The 19393-nt window shown below is 48.1% G+C and overlaps 1 protein-coding gene across 1 annotated transcript in view; it reads left to right on the forward strand.

The window, feature by feature from the left end:
- Positions 1 to 19393, forward strand: part of ck (unconventional myosin-VIIa ck) — a 137584-nt gene that overhangs the window by 60627 nt on the left and 57564 nt on the right. Inside the window, exons 2-4 of the mRNA XM_089545638.1 lie at positions 6956 to 7013; positions 14391 to 14651; positions 17870 to 18054. Of these exons, the coding sequence (XP_089401764.1) occupies positions 6996 to 7013; positions 14391 to 14651; positions 17870 to 18054 (464 nt within the window). The 5' untranslated portion in view covers positions 6956 to 6995. The remainder of the gene's footprint in view (positions 1 to 6955; positions 7014 to 14390; positions 14652 to 17869; positions 18055 to 19393) is intronic.

A 19393-nucleotide genomic window follows, 5' to 3' on the forward strand; every position in this document is an offset into this window, starting at 1 on the left:
TTGAGCAGCAAATGCAGTTCGAAATGATAATTGACGTCTTTCGCTACAGTGATGTTCCAGTCGGGGAATTTTTCCTCTCTCAGTGAATTTGAGGAGTAAAATTTGGTGAGAAGGGAATCTTTGCGGAAGTTCCGGGAATTTTAAGACACGAAATTTGCTCACATTTTCTACACTGGCGGATTTGTAAAGCTGCTGTGTGGAAAAAGAGGGCGGAAGTAGGGATTTTCGGGTCTAATGGATGGAATTGTCGTTTACGGCATGGGCGATCATTGTTGCGCTAACGACCGTATAACCTATTCTTTGTAACTAAAGGTGATGCGCGGTCTGTCCTGTTCGCCGAAACGGTTCAGTTTTATCTGAACATACATGCCGCAGAGAATACTCCGATGTGTTGACAGCCATTTGTGGAAATATTATTCACTCACGTTTTTGCCGCCGCGATGGCTAAGTGGTTACGGCGCTCGGCTGCTGACCCGAAAGACGCGGGTTCGATACCGGCCGCGGCGGCCGAATTTCGATGGAGGCGAAATTCTAGAGGCCCGTGTACTGTGCGGTGTCAGTGCACGTTAAAGAACCCCAGGTGCACGGTCGAAATTTCCGGAGCCCTCCACTACGGCGTCCCTCGTAGCCTGAGTTGCTTCTGGACTTTGAAGCCCGATGAACCAAACACATTATTTCTCACCACTTAATTCTTTGTTTTGTGGAAATTCATTGTCACTGTTTCAAATACATCCGGATAAATCTATTCGTTCGTTCCTTGGAATCGTTCCTTAGCGAGTGACAATTCTACCCCTGGCGGCTGACTGTCAGTTTCGTTCTCTAATAGAAACAAACGTAAACACGGCAGTACATTAGAGGCTTTCAGCGTAGCGGAGGCGTACTCTCGTACTTGCGTATACTGGTTTACCAGACGCCTCTTGCGCATGCGCAGTAGCGTGGGTTCCTCTACTACCGTCGCGTGCACCTGGCAGCCTAAATCGATCACAACGTATCCATATTTCGTACCAAAGTACACAGCGTGCATGCGTACGCATCCCGATCTGCATGCGTGGCCATGACGCGCCCGGGCGACCCCAACGCATGCATGCGTAGTGGCCATCAGCGCACCGCTGTGTACACACTCTCTCCTCTGAGAAAAAGGACGCACCCTTTTGTTCGAGCTATAGGCTGCGCAGCGCCCCTTTTGTGGCTCTTTTCGGAGGGTGGGCGGGCCTCATACCCGCTTTTAAACTCTTTGTGACTCCCGTCGTACGCGCGGCTGAATCGTCCCCAAAGTCCGCGGTGCGCGGCGGTGGTGCGTCGCACGAGCGGGCACCACCGCAACCGCGGCTGGCTGGCCCATTTTCCGGCCTCGCGCGGCGGACCGCGTGCAAATGGAAGAAAAGTGTCCTTCTTGGTCCGCGAGACGCGCTCGCGGTGGTGGTCCCGTTCCGCTCGCCTTCCTCATCCTCCCCCTCACTTCCCTCCTCTCGTGTTTGAGTGCGTATTTGTGCGAGTGTAAGCGGTTGGCGGTGTACCGCAAGTCACCACGTATATGTGGACAGTTTTTGTTTCGCTCGGCGGATGCAAGCAGCTTCCAAACTTGCAGTGAGAAACTCAACTTTCCTCCTGCACTCTAAACACTAATACGCCTGTATGGGAGTAAAAAAAAGAGTAAACTTACACCTTTTTTTACTCCTTTCTGTTCAGAGTGAGTGCTCTCTTCCGTTCAGTTGGAGCACTGGGGTGTGGGATTGTACTGGCACAAATAAAGCTTGGCCGGTGTACGTAAAAGTGTTCGGCGAAGAATGCGAGCTTCACGGATCGGTAAGGATGGGTACGGCGGTATATAGATAAGCTCAACTCGATTTTTTGTGCGAGTATTCCTGGACAATGTGTTTGTAAGCCCTGACCGCGTCCACCGTCGGTGGACTCGTCCGTGGCATCCCAGGGAGGCAAGCTGGTCATTGCCGGGATTGGCTCATCTGACCAGGGGTCCACCAGTCATGTGCTCATTGTTGTGAGTGAGGCGCCTAAGGCCAATTAGTAGGGAAGGGAAGGGCTCCGTCGTGAAATGCGTGGAGAGCTGCCTGCGAGTATTTGTATATGTGTACGGTGGCGAGGCGTGTAGTGTGGTGAAGTGTTTGATGGCCTCGGCGACTGCTCACTCATACCCTGATATAGAGCGCTGCCTTACGCAATGCCACAATGCCTTCCAGTCCCCCCCCCCCCCCCCCCCCCCCCTGTCTAAACTTGGCCCATCGCTCTTGCTTCCCGGGACCTGGCCTAAAAGGCTGTTTAAAAGTGTCTTACTGTTACTTCCGGTCCAGTTTTCAACCCCTCCCTCAAAGTAGTGTTGCCTAGGGTTGCGCACCGGGCATTTTTCCGAGTCTTTGTTTTTTTTCCCCCTTTCTGGGCTGTTAAGAATCACGAAATTTACCTAGTTGTTGCGGTTGGCTACGCTAACCTTACTCGTTCGTGCAAATATGGCAAGTGTGCTGGAATCTTGAGAGAGAGAGACATTAATGATTAAAGGAGAGGTCTGCATGATTATGAGCCTGGCATGGTACTCCAATGGAAGCTTGTGGTGTTTACATAATGGCCGTAACAGCAAGCTTAAATCAGCACGATGACAAAACTTGCGTCTTAGGAGCCGAGGGACCTGCATGAGTTGAAATTTACATTAACAGGCGCTATGTTTAGTAATGAACAGGTTGTTGAATAGCGAGGGTTTATTTATAAAAGACAAAGCAAGCGGTGACCCATGCAGTGACTGGTATTGCATTCCTATACGTGCGCATGCACTTATGGTTGTCCGAAGTTAAGGGATCCTCGTTATTCGGCGGGTATACCGCGAACCTATTATGATCCCTTCGAAATCAAATATTTGGAGTGGATATGTCCGTTTCTGGCGCTTTTATGCAAGTCTTCTTTCAAGGTACAGAGGTCATCCTGGTCCAGTATAGTTTCATGCTCAGCTACTTAGCCCTTCCCAATGGGCACTGAAATTCTCTTGGACGTTCCATGGACGTCCAAGAGAATACCATTGCCCATTGGGTTGAGCCGGTAAGAAAGGGGTTGAGAATACGCCGTCGTCTTGTGTGTACGGACGGCAGCGCTGTGCTCTGCACCGGTCACCTTGTGGGATCCGTATATCTTGAAACGAACGAATGCATTCATATGCTTCTTGGCAAACTTTACCAGGCATACTCATTCTGAGGAAGTGTTTTGCAGAAAGTTCCGTGCAAGTAGCCACGTACTGGTACCACACGGGGAGATTATACATTCCAAACACTAATACGCCTATATCGGAGCAAGCAAGCTGTCCTCTAGCACTCGCCCGTTTGTTTTGGCCGGACTATGCTGGGGACAAAGAATAGTTAGTGTGTTACCACGGGCTAGTTGGTTTAGGGAGGCACTGTTATAAAGCGGTGCGTAATGACGGGACCAAGTGCACTCCTCTATGGTTTGTCCCGTCATTTTGCGCTGGTTCTAATGTTCTGTGTGGGCGGACTGCTTGTGTTTCTATATCTGCTCCTGCTCGAGTTGCCTCGGAAAGCTCTGCCAGCGCGGAGAGCTCCGGCTTAGTAGAGGCATCGGCCTTGACGTCGCTAGTTTGAATCGAGTGGTTGCAACTATGTATGTTCCATTCTTCAATCCAATTTTTTGAAGGCGTCTTCCGCAGCCGAACAAATACCAACATAACCAAAAAGAGGCGCATAATCGATGTTTGCCAAGCATATAACTTGGATGGAGTCGTCCTCAGTGCCGGCCCTTTAGCACTACAGATAATTTTCTTCCCGGCATATCATTGTCTTCTTCAGTGAAAGCAGTTTGTGTCGTGCGACCTTGTTTATACGCCTTCTGACCCCACGCAGCGCCCGTTCCCCTCTCTAGAGGGACTCTTGCAAGCGTCACATAATGCGTGTGGAAGCGCATGCGCCTTATAGCCGGGGAAAGTGGCACATGTGGTGCAAGCTCTCATTGTTCGTCGTCCTTTCTGAACGGGAGGGTGAAACAACGGGGAGACGCAGCGCGGCGTCGAAAGAGAGCTCCTCGTTCTGTCGAGCCCGGTGATCGTCCTCACAAAGAGGGCCGGGTGGGGGAGAGGGGGGGGGGGGGGGGGGGGGGGGGGGTGCACCCACCACCGGCGGTCATCCGTCCGTGCCCTTCCTCCCCCGTATGTTTACGCAGATATGCGCGCACCCTTCGCTCTTCCTGTGTGGCCGGCTCTCTTTGCGTCATTATGACGGTGAAAGAGAGCGCTCTGTCTTTTGCTTTCTTTACTTTCTTTGACCCCTTCGGCACCCTCCGTGTATGTGTGTGTGTGTCGTACGGACGGACGGACTGCATGCGACCCGGCTCCGCGCTTGGATGGCCCCGTTGTCGCCATTACGACAGCGCCGGACCGGATAGACGGTCGTCGACGAAACAGTGACCCTCTCACCGCCGCCGCTGCTGCCGCGGAAGTTTTCGCGAGCAGGAAGTGGCTTCCGGTCTCCGCGGCCGCGCGTTGCGATGTGTCCATTGGCTTCGACTGGGCGCCGTGGTTCCTGCCCATGCGCACAGACGCACGCACGCCTCCCGAATGACGCTGTCTGGAGTCCAACCTATATGTATGCATGCCTGCTGCAGCTTCTTTCTTTTTGGCAGCGCGTCGGACCGCATTGTTTGTTCGCTCGCGGTGAATGCGTGACGACGAGGATTTCGCATGCGTCCCGGGTGGGACAATTGCGGTCGTCGCAACCGTGGGCCGCACAGAGCTCCGATGGAGGTCACTCGCCACCGTAGGCACAAAGAGAGTGCCATCAGGAGTCTGTCGGAGGCAGGAGCACGTCCCCGTGTCGTAAACGGCCACGGACGTTGCAGACACCGTAAACGTTCCAGAGATCGCGTAGACACCCAGTGGAGCGGTCGGAGGCCACGGCGTCTGCGAGCACGTCTGCGGTCCGTCTACGGATACGCAGGTAGCTCCGATATGCAAGAGGGAGCTGCAAGTTTGCACGCTTTGCAAGAACGAATTCTGTCGTTGCTTCTGCACTGAAGTTGAAAATGTTTCACGGGCATTGTCCTCCCAGAAGAAAACTGCTTAGAATAAACGAACAAGTGTTTTTTTTTTTACTCATACTTATTTAGTAATCATTGGTTGAATGTAAATAATGCGTTCTCCTTCACATCTCATATACGTCTACGAGTATGAAAGGTAATTAAGGGAGTGTATAATATAGATTTACATATATGCTGTACAGCGCGCGATGTCATTCCGTCACGAGCCGTTCGTGGTCTTTGTGCTTTTGCTCCGGGCTATGTTACTTATTTTATTTGTTACATCACCGACACTGCCGGGCGCACGAAAGGCTGGTAATGTATGACAGCCTCTCATGTGCATGTTCTGAAGTATTCACTCTGGCGGTCAGCAGCATATGGCACCTTGGCGATAGATTGGCAGAAACGTTAAAGAGGAAACCAAGGATTGCATTTCTGCGTTGTGCATTTCAGTAGCGTCGTTGAATTTCTGAGGCTCTATGTACATGCGTTGGCACGTGGTTTATGTGCCCATCGATGAGACGTCGATGATGCCCCCAGTCTTCCTGGGTCATCCGCGGCGCCAACTGTGTCGCCACGGAGGGTGCTGTTAAAACGTGTTACAGTTATCGGAGACTTGCAGCCCACGACGCACGTTCTCGGATAGGAACTATTGGCAAGTTTGTTGTCATTGTCGATCAGCTGCAGAGCTCGAACGGAGTTGTAGGGGAGACGTATAAACAGCCCGATATACGGGAGCTTGAGTAAGCCGTATGCGCGGACACACCGCGAGCAGCGTCCGAGGCTGTGAGTGAGTGGTCGTGGTTAAGCGAACAACCACGTGCGATGAGGATCACAGTAACGTGCAGCGCGATAAGGTATGCCAAGTTAGTATTCAAACGCTGACTGTGTATACTGGTCTCGTCAGAAATAAAGGCTACTAATCCCCCCCACCCTGTTTGACTCATCGTATCTGCCGCTTTTAATCGAGTCCAGAGTTGAAACGCGAAAGTTGTTCGCACTTGAATACCAATGAGGCGTACGTGTGGCGCCAACAAATGCGCTCTGTAGGGGGACCTCCTCGAATGCACGCGAGTCCGGGAGGGGAACTTTCTACAGAAGTGATAAGCCAGCTTCACCGCAGAGCTGCGTGCCCGCATAATGACGGAACCACCGATTTTTTTTTTTTTTTTGATGGAATAAGCGTCTGTCCTGTCTTCTTTTTTTTATCTTTTCATATGAAATTCACGATGGTTAGCCCACATAGCCGGAATTTTTCGACGTATCATTTCTAAACCCCCTCCCTATAGCGCTGCCGGCGAGCGACTTTGTGTGCGTATGAATGGTTATTTTATTTATGTGTACGAAAACTACACCAAGGCTATGAGGTGCGTCGTTGCGGAGTGCTGCTGTAGATTTTGAGCGCGTGAGGTTCTCTAATTTGCGCCGCATTCTGAGCACACGGGAGGTTTTGCATTTTGCCTCCGTCGAAACGGGGCCGTTGCGGCCGTGACCGAACCCGCGACCTCGTGTTCTGCGGCTGAACGCTTCAGGTACTGAGCCACGTCGCGAAGGGTGCGAACGAAGATAAGGCGACTAAGTAAACGGACTAGCGTCTGCGCTCTCAGATTTTATCGCCATCCGTGGGATGACTGATTCAGCGCAGGGAGAAAACGGGTTACCTTCTATACTAGTTGCGAACCGGCTATAATCGCGAGTGGTCGGCGGATCGCTGTGATTGCAGGGCTTTTTATTTGTGTTACTGATCTTTTTTCCTTCACCTGTTTCACGTTTCTACGTTTTATTCGCAGTGCATGTACGCCGCAGTGTTGTAAGCTGTTTCGTGACACAATTTCTATGTTTACTGTTTTTGCTGATGGTTCACCTGAATGCAGCGTCTATATAGTGTTTTTGGTGCTTATTCTTATCCTTTTTTGTTTCTGTTTTCCAGGCAGGACTTCAAGCTTTGATGCTGAACCTCTCCTGCCAAGATGGTCATAGTTACGCGGGTAAGTGGAACAGCGGCTCCATTTAGAAGCCTGACAGATAACTTGCATGCAGCTGCGTATAATACTCCAGGGAACGCGCTGAGATATTCGCTGCCTTTGATGCACTGACAAATGTGCGCACCACAACTTTACTCTAGGCCATCTTGGAGGAGAACTGAAACAGCGACGAGAAAAAAAAAATGCCGACGATTACGTTACTTCCTAATGCGAAATCTGAGCGCAGCTCATCAGCTGTTCCAGCTTTTCGATAGATTGAGGCAAAGAATTCGACGCCGGCGACGGTAAGCTTCTGCTTCGGCGGCACGTACCTCTGGATTCTGGCGGATACGCCGCTGGGCCTCTTCTCTGGCAGCTCGTTTAGCAGCAGTGGCTGACGAAGGACTTCCACCGGCTGCTTCGCTCATGGCTCAAAAAGAACTTAGTTAGTTATATGGGGTTTTATGGCGCATAAGCAACTGTGGCTATCATGCGCCAAACACAAGGTTAGATGATGTTATGTTAGGTGTATAGATGTTACATTATATTAGATTTAAAACATTGGCTTCCTTTAGAAACTTGCAAACAAGTGAAAACTTGACGAGTGTTTGCTCGCCTAAAAGCAGTGCGGGATGAAATGGAATGTGTTCATTGTAAAATACAGTAAAAATTTTTTTTCTAAGTTATTCGAGATGCGAACAAAAAATTAAAATTTGATTAACTGTGAGCTCCTCACCACACATTTCACACACAGGTTTGACTTTTTTTGTTAATAAGAAGCTATGGGTGATGTGTGTGTGTGACCTATGCGTAAGCGACATAGAATTACTTCGATAAAACGCTCTTTATGGCGGCTTGATTTCCATTCTTTTAAAATGGGCTTTACAGTATGCAGCTTGTTGTTTCCTTCATTTTCCCAGGAAGCTTGCCATTTGGCTCTTAGTTTGCTACGTACTAACTTCATGTAATCCCTAGGAGGCAAATTCACATGTTTTATTTCCATGGTTCTGGCTTGTGCAGTACACATGTCGGCTCTCTCATGGCAGAGAGTAAACTATTTATAGAGGCAGGCGGTTCGCAGTGGCGAACGGCGGCGGCTACGCGTTTCGGCTCGGGCGGTGCACATATCGAGGTCCGCCGCCACCGATGCGGCGCTCTGATTGCCGCCGCACATGAGTGGCGTTGGAGGAGGAGCGAAGAGAGCAATTAAGTTATCGGGAGGTCGCGGGAGATGGCGCCAGGAGCGCGCGCAACTAGAGCAGCGCGCTGCCCCGGCTGCGGAGCTGGTTACGAGGGGCAACCGCGACGCCGCGAAACGCAGGAACGGGCGCCAAACAGCTGCGCTCAAAAAAAATGTTCTGATCATTCCTGAAACCGTGGAAGTTCTGTAAATGCCCAGAAACTCTGAACCCAGGTTTTGATTAGAAGTGCAGCCAAGTAAAAAATACCGACACTTTTTTTTTAATCCTGTAGCTTGCATTAACTAAAGTTTTGTTGTACTCCACGACATTGTTTGGGCGATGTGGTTTGCATGTTTTAATTCCGAATTCATTGTTAGCTCATTGCATGTTTAAAAGGGTCTCGGTAATGTTTAATGAATATTTTCGCCGTATGCAAGCAAAGTAGTAGTAGTAAAAACATTTATTTTCACAAAATGAAGAGTAGGGTGTTGGGGGTTGGGGATAGATAGATAGATAGATGTGGAGCTTCAGTGGTCGGTCTTCCCTAGTCCAAGATCCCGTTGGCCTCCGCCGCTGCCTTGGCCCTTGTCACCAGCATAAGCTGTGTACTCGGGTCGGAGTCAGCCAGGAGGGCCTCCCACTGCTCTAGACTAGGGCTATTTACCTTTGGTAGTAAAGGGCTTTTTTCACAGCCCCAGGTGGCGTGGTACGTTGTGGCGTAGCCCCGACACCACACGCACTCTTTCGCGTATCTGTTCGGCCACATAATATGATACATGCAAGCAAAGACAGGCAGGTCTTGCACGGGCACGGAAGTGCTGCGCAGGAGATGGCATTGTGCGCCACGAAATAATTGTAATAAATGAGAGAAAAAAAAAAGAACCATCTGATTTCGTAAACGGTTTTTCAGTGAAACCTACCATTTGCCTATTGTTTACGAACGAGAAAAAAAGGGATTTTATACCCCGCACAAAAATCTGGCTTTTATTAATGCGGCAGCATTAAAATCCTCGTCATCATCATTTTTGTTTTTATTTTGTGATACATGTACCAAGAATTATCAGTATTGCGGTAGAGGAGCGTACAGGAGTGCAGAATAGGAAATTTATAATTCAATGCCTAAGAGAAAAAAAATAATATAGTTCAAAAATTCTGTTCAGGTTTTAAAAAGAAATGTGTCGTCAGTCATAAAATTCACCCACTGGCTCGAGGAAAGGGACGTCATTTCCGGTGAAGGCATCGACAGATTCTAAGCTCCTCCCACATTCAAGAGCGCCGCACACAATTTCTTCACGACAAAAAGTAGTCCGTTGTTAAAACTTCTTGTTACCTAAACAAGAAACTAATCACAAGGGAAAAAATTAGCTCTGCATTTTTTTATACCTGGCTTGTTTAATGTAGTCAAACATTACGAAGCTTACTTCGTTTACTTTTGTGGCTGGCCAGCGAACTTGTACAGGACGCCGCGGACCGTGGCCCAGTGTTAGCAACTGCTGTTTTGAAGCGAAAAGCTTCACTAGGCTCGTCAACTCCGGGTCTGGCGTGCGCCGTGATCAATTTTAGCCACAGCTGCGCATGCGCGAAACCGAGCGACGTCACGCGGAGCGCAGGTGGCCGCTGCTGCCGCAGCCGTCGTCGCCGCCGCGCGCTGACTCCGTCGTCTGAGCGTCGCCTCCTCCTCCTCGCCACCGTTTTACCCTTCGCCGCTGCCGCGCGGTCGCCGTCCCAAGAGGAGACGGTTCTTTCGCAAGGCGTTGCGAGAACGCGTGAGCGGCTGCGGCGGCCATAGAAGAGGCGGCCATCCTCGCCACCGTTTGACCTTTCGCCCCAGCCGTGCGCAATGCACATTTGAAAGGAGGGGTATGTAGGGCGCGCTTGCCCATAGAACAGGCGCAGGCACTCGCCACGGAAGGAGAAGAAGCAACAAAAGTCGGACAGCGCCGAAACACCGATCCAGATGTGGTAGCTTGGGAGTTGGCTGAAAAGCAGCGAGAGCTTTTCGCTTATCCAGGTTTAACCTTAGCTAAGCCACAGCCAATTTTTTTTTAATTGTATCATACTATAATGTTCTAGCAGTGTCAACAGTGTCCTAGTGAACTTGTGTTAATAGTATTTTTCTTCGGAAAATAATTCCCGAATAAACTTGAATTGTTTAACTTCTTGCTAAGTAACCCGATTTGTACGCGAATTCGAGCTTAGAAAATATCGCCCGATTTTACCCCTCGCTACATCCCAAAGCGACTCAGGCTATGAGGGACACCATAGTGAAGGGTTCCGGAAATTTCGACCACCTGGGCTTCTTTAACGTGCACTGAAATAACCCGCAGGTGGTCGAAATTTCCGGATCCCTTCACGAGGAAAACAAAGCCCGAAAACGAAGGGTTCTAAGTATATAGAAGACGCGGGCGGTCAAGAGCGCTAAATTATCCTATGCCGGATTTTTTTTTAATTTTTTGTGGTCGTACTTGCTCTCATGTTATCCGCATAGATGGATTGCGAGGAGCTCGGGACCCCACACACGCGACACGCGTGACTGCTGTCCCCGCCTTCGGATTAGTCTGGGGATTGGGGCGGCGTCTAGTGAGAGTGAACGCGCGGGGTGTAATGCAGGCAACGGATGCCGACCTGGACCCTGCGTGTGCTTTCGCTATCTGCGCGGACACCCGCGGTCACGCTTGAGCAGTCGTTCCGTTTTTGTTCCAATAACATCGATGCGCCCTAGGGAAGTCACGCTATAATGCGTGGAATGGGAAAAAAAAAATAAAACAAGGAAAGGAAAGAAAAAAATTGCATTCGTGTTCGCACGCTTAGAAATGCGACCGAATGCGCATACTTCCATGGGACATGCTTTTCCGTGTGGCAGCGATGTGTAGGGTGTTTCTTTTCAGCTAAGACTTTGTACATTTAAAAAAAAAAAGCTTTTTGAGTTATAAGAGTGCTTTTTTCGGCTAGTACATCAGAATACAGCTAAGACGTGCCGCCGCGGTGGTTCAGTGGTCATGGTGCTGACCCGAAAGACGCAGGTTCGATCCCGGCCGCGGCGGTCGAATTTCGATGGAGGCGAAATTCTAGAGGCCCGTGTACTGTGCGATGTCAGTGCACGTTAAAGAACACCAGGTGGTCGAAATTTCCGGAGCCCTTCACTACGGCGTCCCTCATAGCCTGATTCCCTTTGAGACGTTAAACCCCCATAAACCATAAACCAGCTAAGACGTGCTAGCTAGCAAGCGGGTTAACTAATATTGAGTAGTCAACTTTTTAACTATTACTGTTAGGCTCCTTAATTATTGAGAGACGTGTAGCCCGCCTGAAGTAATATCCATATCAATTTTTAGAATTTAGAAAACGCAGTTACCCTCGGCGCTGTGGCCCAACAAATTTTGGCTTCTTTCGAAGAGTTGCGTGCACTGGAGAGGTTGCTTTGCCTACAAGCTCCTCGAAAGCGCATGCATTTTTGCGCGATGTAACCAGGATTTGTTGGGCCACAGCGCCGAGGGTAACCGCATTTTCTAAACTCCAAAAACTCATATGGATATTGCTTACGGTGAGTTACACACCTCTCAGTAATTAAGAAGCCTAACAGTAATAGTTAAAAAGTTAACTATTCGATATTAGTCAACTCGCTTGCTAGTTAGCACTCCTTGGCTCTGTTCTGATGTATTTTACCACTGACAATGCTATGCCGATGAAAGCGCTCTTCTAACTCGAAAAGCCTATTTTTAAAAATTGTGTAAAGCCTTTATAGGGTTGTGCGTATAGGCGAAGTTTCGAAACACTGGAGGCCGTATTGGTTTATACACGCCGTGGTGTGTGCTTACTTTCTTTGGTTGTTGAAAAATGTGATAATTAACAAAATTGCCTCAGATTATACTTCCTGTGGTGCAGTGTCGGGCTCTGTTGCAAACGTTATGACCGTCGAAGTTGTGGCAGCGGTAAGTTGTGGTTATGAGTTGGGAGTGGTCGGTGTCGGACGATTCGCAGCTTCGTGAAGTGTAGTGTTTGCGAACACGTGCTGATGTAAACCGGCTCACTTTCACGGGTGTTTTAACTTTGAAAATGCGCCTGCATGTGGTATTCACTTTTAGTTCTTTTTAGGCCTATAAAACACAGAGTGAAGCTCGATCGGACGACCATCTGTGTTCCAGGAGAGACAAATATTGATTGGGGAAGCGTCTTTACTAAGCAGAATAGACGCTGGGGTGGTACGTGATCTGCACGGCTTGTGGCAGTGAAGTTAAATGTACTGATAATTTCTGTAACTATTTATGAAGTCAAATAAAGTGAATTCACTGTTCTCAATAAGCGGAATAAAAGCTTATTAAAATGTACAGGTAAAGACCCGGCCGCGGCAGTCGAATTTCAATGGAGGCGAAATTCTAGAGGTCCGTGTACTGCGCGATGTCAGTGCACGTTAAAGAACCCCAGGTGGTCGAAACTTCCGGAGCCCTTCACTACGGTGTCCCTCGCAGCTTGAGTCGCTTTGGGACGTTAAACCCCTCACAAACCAACCAACCAACCAACCAACCAATGTCTCTTATACAGTAAGATTTTTTCCATTTGAGCTTGTCCTGAGCTTGAGCTGTCCGGAATGGACTTGAGGATGGTCGTTGCAGGTCCTTCACCAGACCGAGTCCTATAGTAGGAACTAGTCTCTAAATTCGTTTTCTGGATGGCGTATATGCCATTGCATGTGCTTGTTAATCCTGTCAAAGCTGTAATTCTGTTCCATGATGTTCTACCGCAGTCATTTGCCCTTCCACGCGGTTCAGCGCAAAAGCCCACGCACTGTACAACCGCCGTGGCCGCTACGCTCGAAGCGTAATTCTTTTATCACCTGGTAATTATACCTAATTAACGCCTTTTTTTTTTTCAAATGTAGTAGGATGGAAAGTTGAGCTAGTTGGGCTACGTTCATTTTAAAAGAAAATATACAGCGCGAACAGGGACGGCGGGCGAAAGAAAAGGTGCACAACACAAGCTCTGCCTCGCAACTAAAGCAGTAGGAAAACATATATAAAAGCGACCGAAAGAAACGGCGAAGTCGGCAATCAACACATGGAACAAACTCAAGAAAGCAAAAGATTGCGGGGGCGCCCTTTTCAATGACACGTGGCACGTCAGGTGTTGTCCAAGAACCGTATCTCCGCGTCATATGATAGAGGGTTGGCTGATGCACGCGCTTAATTTTGTTTTTTTTTTTCTTATGAAAAACGCTTTCATAATCTCTCTGGTACGCTGGTCGCTGGTCTTAGCCAGTGCGGTCACTTTTACAGCTGTGTACCCGTGCCCGTGACTCACTACAAATATCTTGTATCCAGAAGTGATCGCTCGTCTTTATTTGCGCTTTTCGTGCGCTATCGATAGATGCCTCGCCAGCGAAAAAGCCGTCCTGTCTGCAGGTGAAGGCTCCTCATTCCATCTACGACCTACCAGCTACCACAACGAAAAGGCCGTTAATTGTCACGTGGTACGCGCGTCACTGAGTGACGTCGCTTAGCGCTCTCCACAGGCGCGCGGTTTTCGAATGATGCGAGAAAGGGCCCAGATTTGTTGAGCCACCGTGGCGAGGGTATTCGCGTTTTCGAAATTCTAACAACTGATCTGGCTATTACTACCGGCCGGCTACGGATCTCTGTTTGCAATCAGGCGCATATCGGTAATAGGTAAAAAATTAACTATTAGAATTCAGTTTATCACTTTACTTGTGAACATGATTATCCTGTTTTCTGGCGTCTGCCTGCGTCGGTATTTCTATGTCGCAGAAACCGTCTCCTTACCTGAAACCTTTTTTTAAAGATCAATGGCGTGCTTCCCTGCAACACCTGGTAGTTCTTTCGCCCTTGGGACTATTAAGTGGGGTGTGCATATGCGTGTTGGCGCAGGGCGACTACATCTGGATCGGCGAGGGTATTCGCGTTTTCGAAATTCTAACAACTGATCTGGCTATTACTACCGGCCGGCTACGGATCTCTGTTTGCAATCAGGCGCATATCGGTAATAGGTAAAAAATTAACTATTAGAATTCAGTTTATCACTTTACTTGTGAACATGATTATCCTGTTTTCTGGCGTCTGCCTGCGTCGGTATTTCTATGTCGCAGAAACCGTCTCCTTACCTGAAACCTTTTTTTAAAGATCAATGGCGTGCTTCCCTGCAACACCTGGTAGTTCTTTCGCCCTTGGGACTATTAAGTGGGGTGTGCATATGCGTGTTGGCGCAGGGCGACTACATCTGGATCGAGCCACAGGCGAAGCGGGAGTTTGACGTCGCCATCGGCGCCCGTGTCGCCTCGGCCGAAGGCAGGCGCATACAGGTCATCGACGACGACGGCAAGGAGCAATGGCTGACCCCGGAGCGGCGCATCAAGGCCATGCACCCGACGTCCATCCAGGGCGTCGAGGACATGATCTCGCTGGGGGACCTGCACGAGGCCGGCATCCTCAGGAACCTGCTCATCCGGTACAACGAGAACCTCATCTACGTGAGTACATGCACCAGGAGCATGATGATGATGATGCTCGTGTGCACGGAGGGGGGAGACTGTCTATACTTTGGTGCGCATCATTTGCTTCGTCCATGTGCTGAACTGGCTGTAAGGCATTGGAGTTGCGTGAGTGGATAATCACGAGTTGCGGGCCCGCCCATGGGTAGACCCTATAGTCCAGGGCCCCATATGGTCCCCGGCTGCTACGCCACATTGCCTATATGGACCGCCGTCGGTACTAAAACGTGCGCGCTCGTCCAATCTTCTTGTCGTCTGCAGCAGCGGTGTTCTTGACCTCCTGTAGAAACCGGAGTAACCATTTCGACTGGCTTAGCACAAACTGTGATGAGTCGGGTGGAGCATCTAGCTGAAGCAGAAGCACATGGTGCAGTGTCAGCGCGACTGCGAGTGATAGATCCTAACAATTTCGTTCTATAGTTGCTGACGGCGCCGAAGCCCCTTTTTAATCTTCTTTCATTCCATTTACTTATAACTAAGCGGCGACGTATTGCCGTTTCGACTAGGCTGTCGCGGCGGGGAGTTAAGCCTATCTAAGAATGCGGCTTTATAATTTTCTCGTGTGCCACTGGGAGCGTTTGGGGGCGCATAATCAGCGGGCTTTCATTTTCCGCTGCGCCGAGGAAAATGTCATGTCGGGTCGCGAAACAGTGTTAGCATCTCTACCATGCAGGATCAAGGCGCGCGCTGACTGCAAAAGCGCCTTTGCAGCTGACAGAGCGAAATCTGGAGCCAGTTTATCTAGCTTTTTTCTCCCTCGGTCGATAGTGGGGCACAGTTTGGCATGCCTATCTGCCTTCATAAATTCCTTCCCTTCCCAGCAACCCTGTAAAAAATAATAGTGTATATAAATAAGGATAGACGCTATTGGAAGTTATAAACATGCTCTCTGAACCAAATGCAGACCAAACTCCGCATGCCTCGGTTTTCCAACTGCAACACCGACGCCAACGAACTCTGCCTGCGGGTGATGGAGTTACGCGAAGGCCGCTCCAATCGGTGCGAAAAAGTGAAAAGTCTTTAGTCATTATCTATCTCTACTATTAGCTCTTTCGTTCGGTCGCCGCGTTTCTTTTCGTCTCGTCTATCGGGCGCGAATCGCGATGCGGATACACTGAGCATAGCTGCGCGCTTGCTTATAAGCGAACCGTTAGCTCACGCCACACGCGACCTTGGGAGACCTGCCAGCTCGCGCTTAGGCAGTGCGCTAGCAGCGCTTTTACCGGCTGCGTACTACGTGCGCGGACTGACCGCGCGCGCGAAGCCGACAACAGGAGGAACTCACAACAAACGAGACAAACCACGCCGCTGCACGCGGAACGTTGTCCGGCAGCATTAGTTGGCCGCGCTAACGCGTTTCGTTTTTTTCCTTTTTTTTTTCCTGGTGCAGTTGCGGCGCTTGCCGGGGACGCGAAACGTACGGGCTAATAAGGAACGAAGGGACCTAAGCCAGCGGTCGTTCTCTGTCTCTTTTGCACAGTGGAAGTTTCAGCATTGCACACTGACACAGAGTAGCCTCTGGCTTGAAAGAGTTGAGACAGAGAGGAAAGCTTGTGTGTAACAGAGAAAAGTGTTATCGAAATTGCAGTTTTGTTCACAGTCGTAGCTGTTGGGGCCTAAAGACACAACACAAGTAAAAGAACACTTCCACACAATAGTGCTGCCCCCTTGCTCGGGAAATTTAGACCCTTCGTGTGCGAATGCATCAAAAGCTGTGGTTTGCTATGTAGCTGTTATAAGCTTTCTGCTGAGTATATGGCATGAGTTTGTGGCATATATTTTTGCCAAAAAACTCCCACATTCGCCTAAATATCACATTTAGGCGAATGTGGGAGTTTGGGTTAGGCAAGCTTGGGAGTGAGTGCATTGATTTTGGGGAATGGCGGGGAGTTGAAGAGATGTTTTTGCTGAAGGGGAGATGTAGGTTTCAAATCATGAAATTCTCGAAAAAACGTCTGATTTTATAAACCACCAGATTTTGTGTCTATAAGGTCTCTTTAATTATATCAAAAGAAAATATCCCCCGGAAAGTGACCTTAAAAAATGTTTTTGTGACCGTAAGTCACAAAAAGCTGGCTGAAATCGTGAAAATGCCAGTTTTCTCACAAGTTTTTTTTGATCTGATTGCCCTGCTTGCAAAAAGCATAGAATGACGATGGCTTCATGGATTTTCATGCTGTTTGACGTATTGTTTTCCTTGATAAATTCTTTAAGCAGTGACTTTCCTATTTTACTAAATAACTTTTTCACTTTGTCACTAATTTGACATGTCAATAATGATTGCATTACGCAAGCATGGATATAAAATTCTCTGTAGGAAAAAAATTGGGCTGCTAAAAATATTTAGAGAATATCACTGCATCAACCATTCTTTTGATAAAACACAAGAGCGACTGCTGGCTGTTGCCATGTTTTGTTGTCACGTCAGGCTTTTTCCAAGTTTGGTATAGCAATGAGGCATATAAAAGTTTATGATGCCAGAACTACTTAAGATATTTCAGTGAAATTGTGTACTTTAAGTACTCAGTGCACTTTTCGATATGCATGCTAAATTTTGTTGCTCTGAACCAAAATCTAGAAATTTCACCTCCAATCTCTGCATTCTCCCTTAAGAGACAAAAGGTGTGAAAGTCTTTTTTTGTTTTCAATCGTATGTAATTTTATTAACGCAGTAGCATGAAGGCTTCTGTTGTGCAAAAAATCCAGCGTCGTCGGCGTTGTGAGCGAAAAATCCCCCGAGAAGCAACCTAGGTCACATGACCTTATGGGGTCATCACAACCTGCCCACCGGACTGACCACCGTGGCAAATGGCAGTTGAATTAATTATTGGTCACGAGAGGTTGCTCGGGAAGAGCAATCTGGCTCACGCATGCCCCACCAGTGACAGCACCTGCCATCACTGGGCAGGGGGGCATCGCTTAACTACTGCACCAGGAATGGTGTGAGGACCCCCAGGGATCAGTGAGCCTGAAGTGAAGAATGACCAATTCCGCATATTTGGGCAGTAACCCATTAACACTATTGCCTCATATCTTTAAGGCAGAGCTTAAGGATCCCCTACAATTTTCTTTTTACTTCTAATTGCATATGCATTTTTTGTTAGTTTGTTTTTGGGCTGGAGAGTAAACTACTTATACTTCATCTGCAGTGTGAAGTTGACATTTTATTTTGCTTTTTCTCTGCCCTTCTTGTGCAGACTTACACGGGATCCATATTGGTGGCAGTAAATCCTTACCAGATTCTGCCCATCTACACGGCGGAGCAAATCAAACTGTACAAGGACAAGAAGATTGGGGAGCTGCCACCCCACATATTTGCCATTGGTGACAATGCCTACACCAACATGAAGAGGTTTCATGTCAACCAGTGTGTCATCATCAGGTATGTGCGCCAGGCCTGGTGAAGTGGAAGACTGACTTGTATACCTCTGTTTGGTTAGTGCTCTACACAGTGGTTTCTGCTGCTGTCTTAACCCTTTCAGGCGCCATTTTTTGTTTTGGCTGAAATGAATTATTTTTTCGCCTAAGTAGTATATTCAGGCCTCGAGAAAGGGAATTTGTTAGTTTTCGAACGTGAAAGACCAGCAGGTAAGTTTTTACAATGATGTGTCAGGTAAACACCCTAGGGATCGAATCAGTTTGTGTTTCGAAGATTCACATTATGTTCAAAATTGAGCAAAAACAATTGATGTTTTCACTCGCGGCAAAATCTATCTGCACAAAAACGGCGGACAAAGTGCTACCTGGCTCCCTCTTATGTGAAATATTATTTACTGCATTCGCTACATGGTACAAAAAAGCAACTTATTTGCAACAAGAAGGGTGCTCAATTTGACTGAAATAATGAAATCACTGTTAAGGGCTCCAGTTTCTCAGAAAAAGCTGTAAGTTTGCCACTTACACAATTGTGTACAAGGCACCTGAAAGGGTTCATTTGCAACATGTCAAGCTTATACTGTTTATAGAGTCTGTTTAGAATTACTGAAGGGACAGACTGCTGCCAGAGACAAGTATAAAAATATTGTCATATTCTTGTAGGTCTTTTCCTGCGATGATAATAACAAGTGTAGAACTCGCAGTTTTGGGAGTAATTTATGTTTTGAATTGGCAAAGAAAGTTAGCCCAGCAGATGGCTGCGCCGTGCTGTGTTGAAACATAGTGGCTCTCCAAAAAGTGGATGATTGTCATGCAACACCTCGTGGAGTTGGTGTACAGCACTTTATGAATAGGACTGAGCACAATGCACACCCTTATTTTTGTTATTTTGTCTGGAATAAACTTCAGGCACCTTAATTTTTTTTTTTTTTCATTTTGCGATCAGTCACAATTTCTCACATGGTTCAACTATTCTTTCTCGTCATTTCTTCAAAGATTTTCAGAAAGTCATACTGCCACTATGCTGACAGTGGCACTGCTGACAGAAGTGGTTTCTTGCATCTGTGATGGAAATCACCAGTGTTACTTTATATTATTTTTAAAGCTGTTGTAGTGCTCTCAACCGCAGTTTTAACAAAACATATACATCTCGGCTAATGTCACACTCATTATTGCCATTGCACGACACCTAAGCAACACACGACAGTCACCGTGTCCGTACAGTGGCATAGAGTCACTGTACTGTCTATATTTCTGTCACCAATGTCAGGGTTTACAGATGTCAACTACCATGAGAAAGTGAGGTTACCAAATGGAGAAAATTAGGTTTTAAATTCTACTGCTGT

Source organism: Amblyomma mixtum, chromosome 5 (assembly GCF_055824585.1).
Source record: "Amblyomma mixtum isolate Tamu chromosome 5, ASM5582458v1, whole genome shotgun sequence".
In the NCBI taxonomy this organism is placed as follows: Eukaryota; Metazoa; Arthropoda; class Arachnida; order Ixodida; family Ixodidae; genus Amblyomma; species Amblyomma mixtum.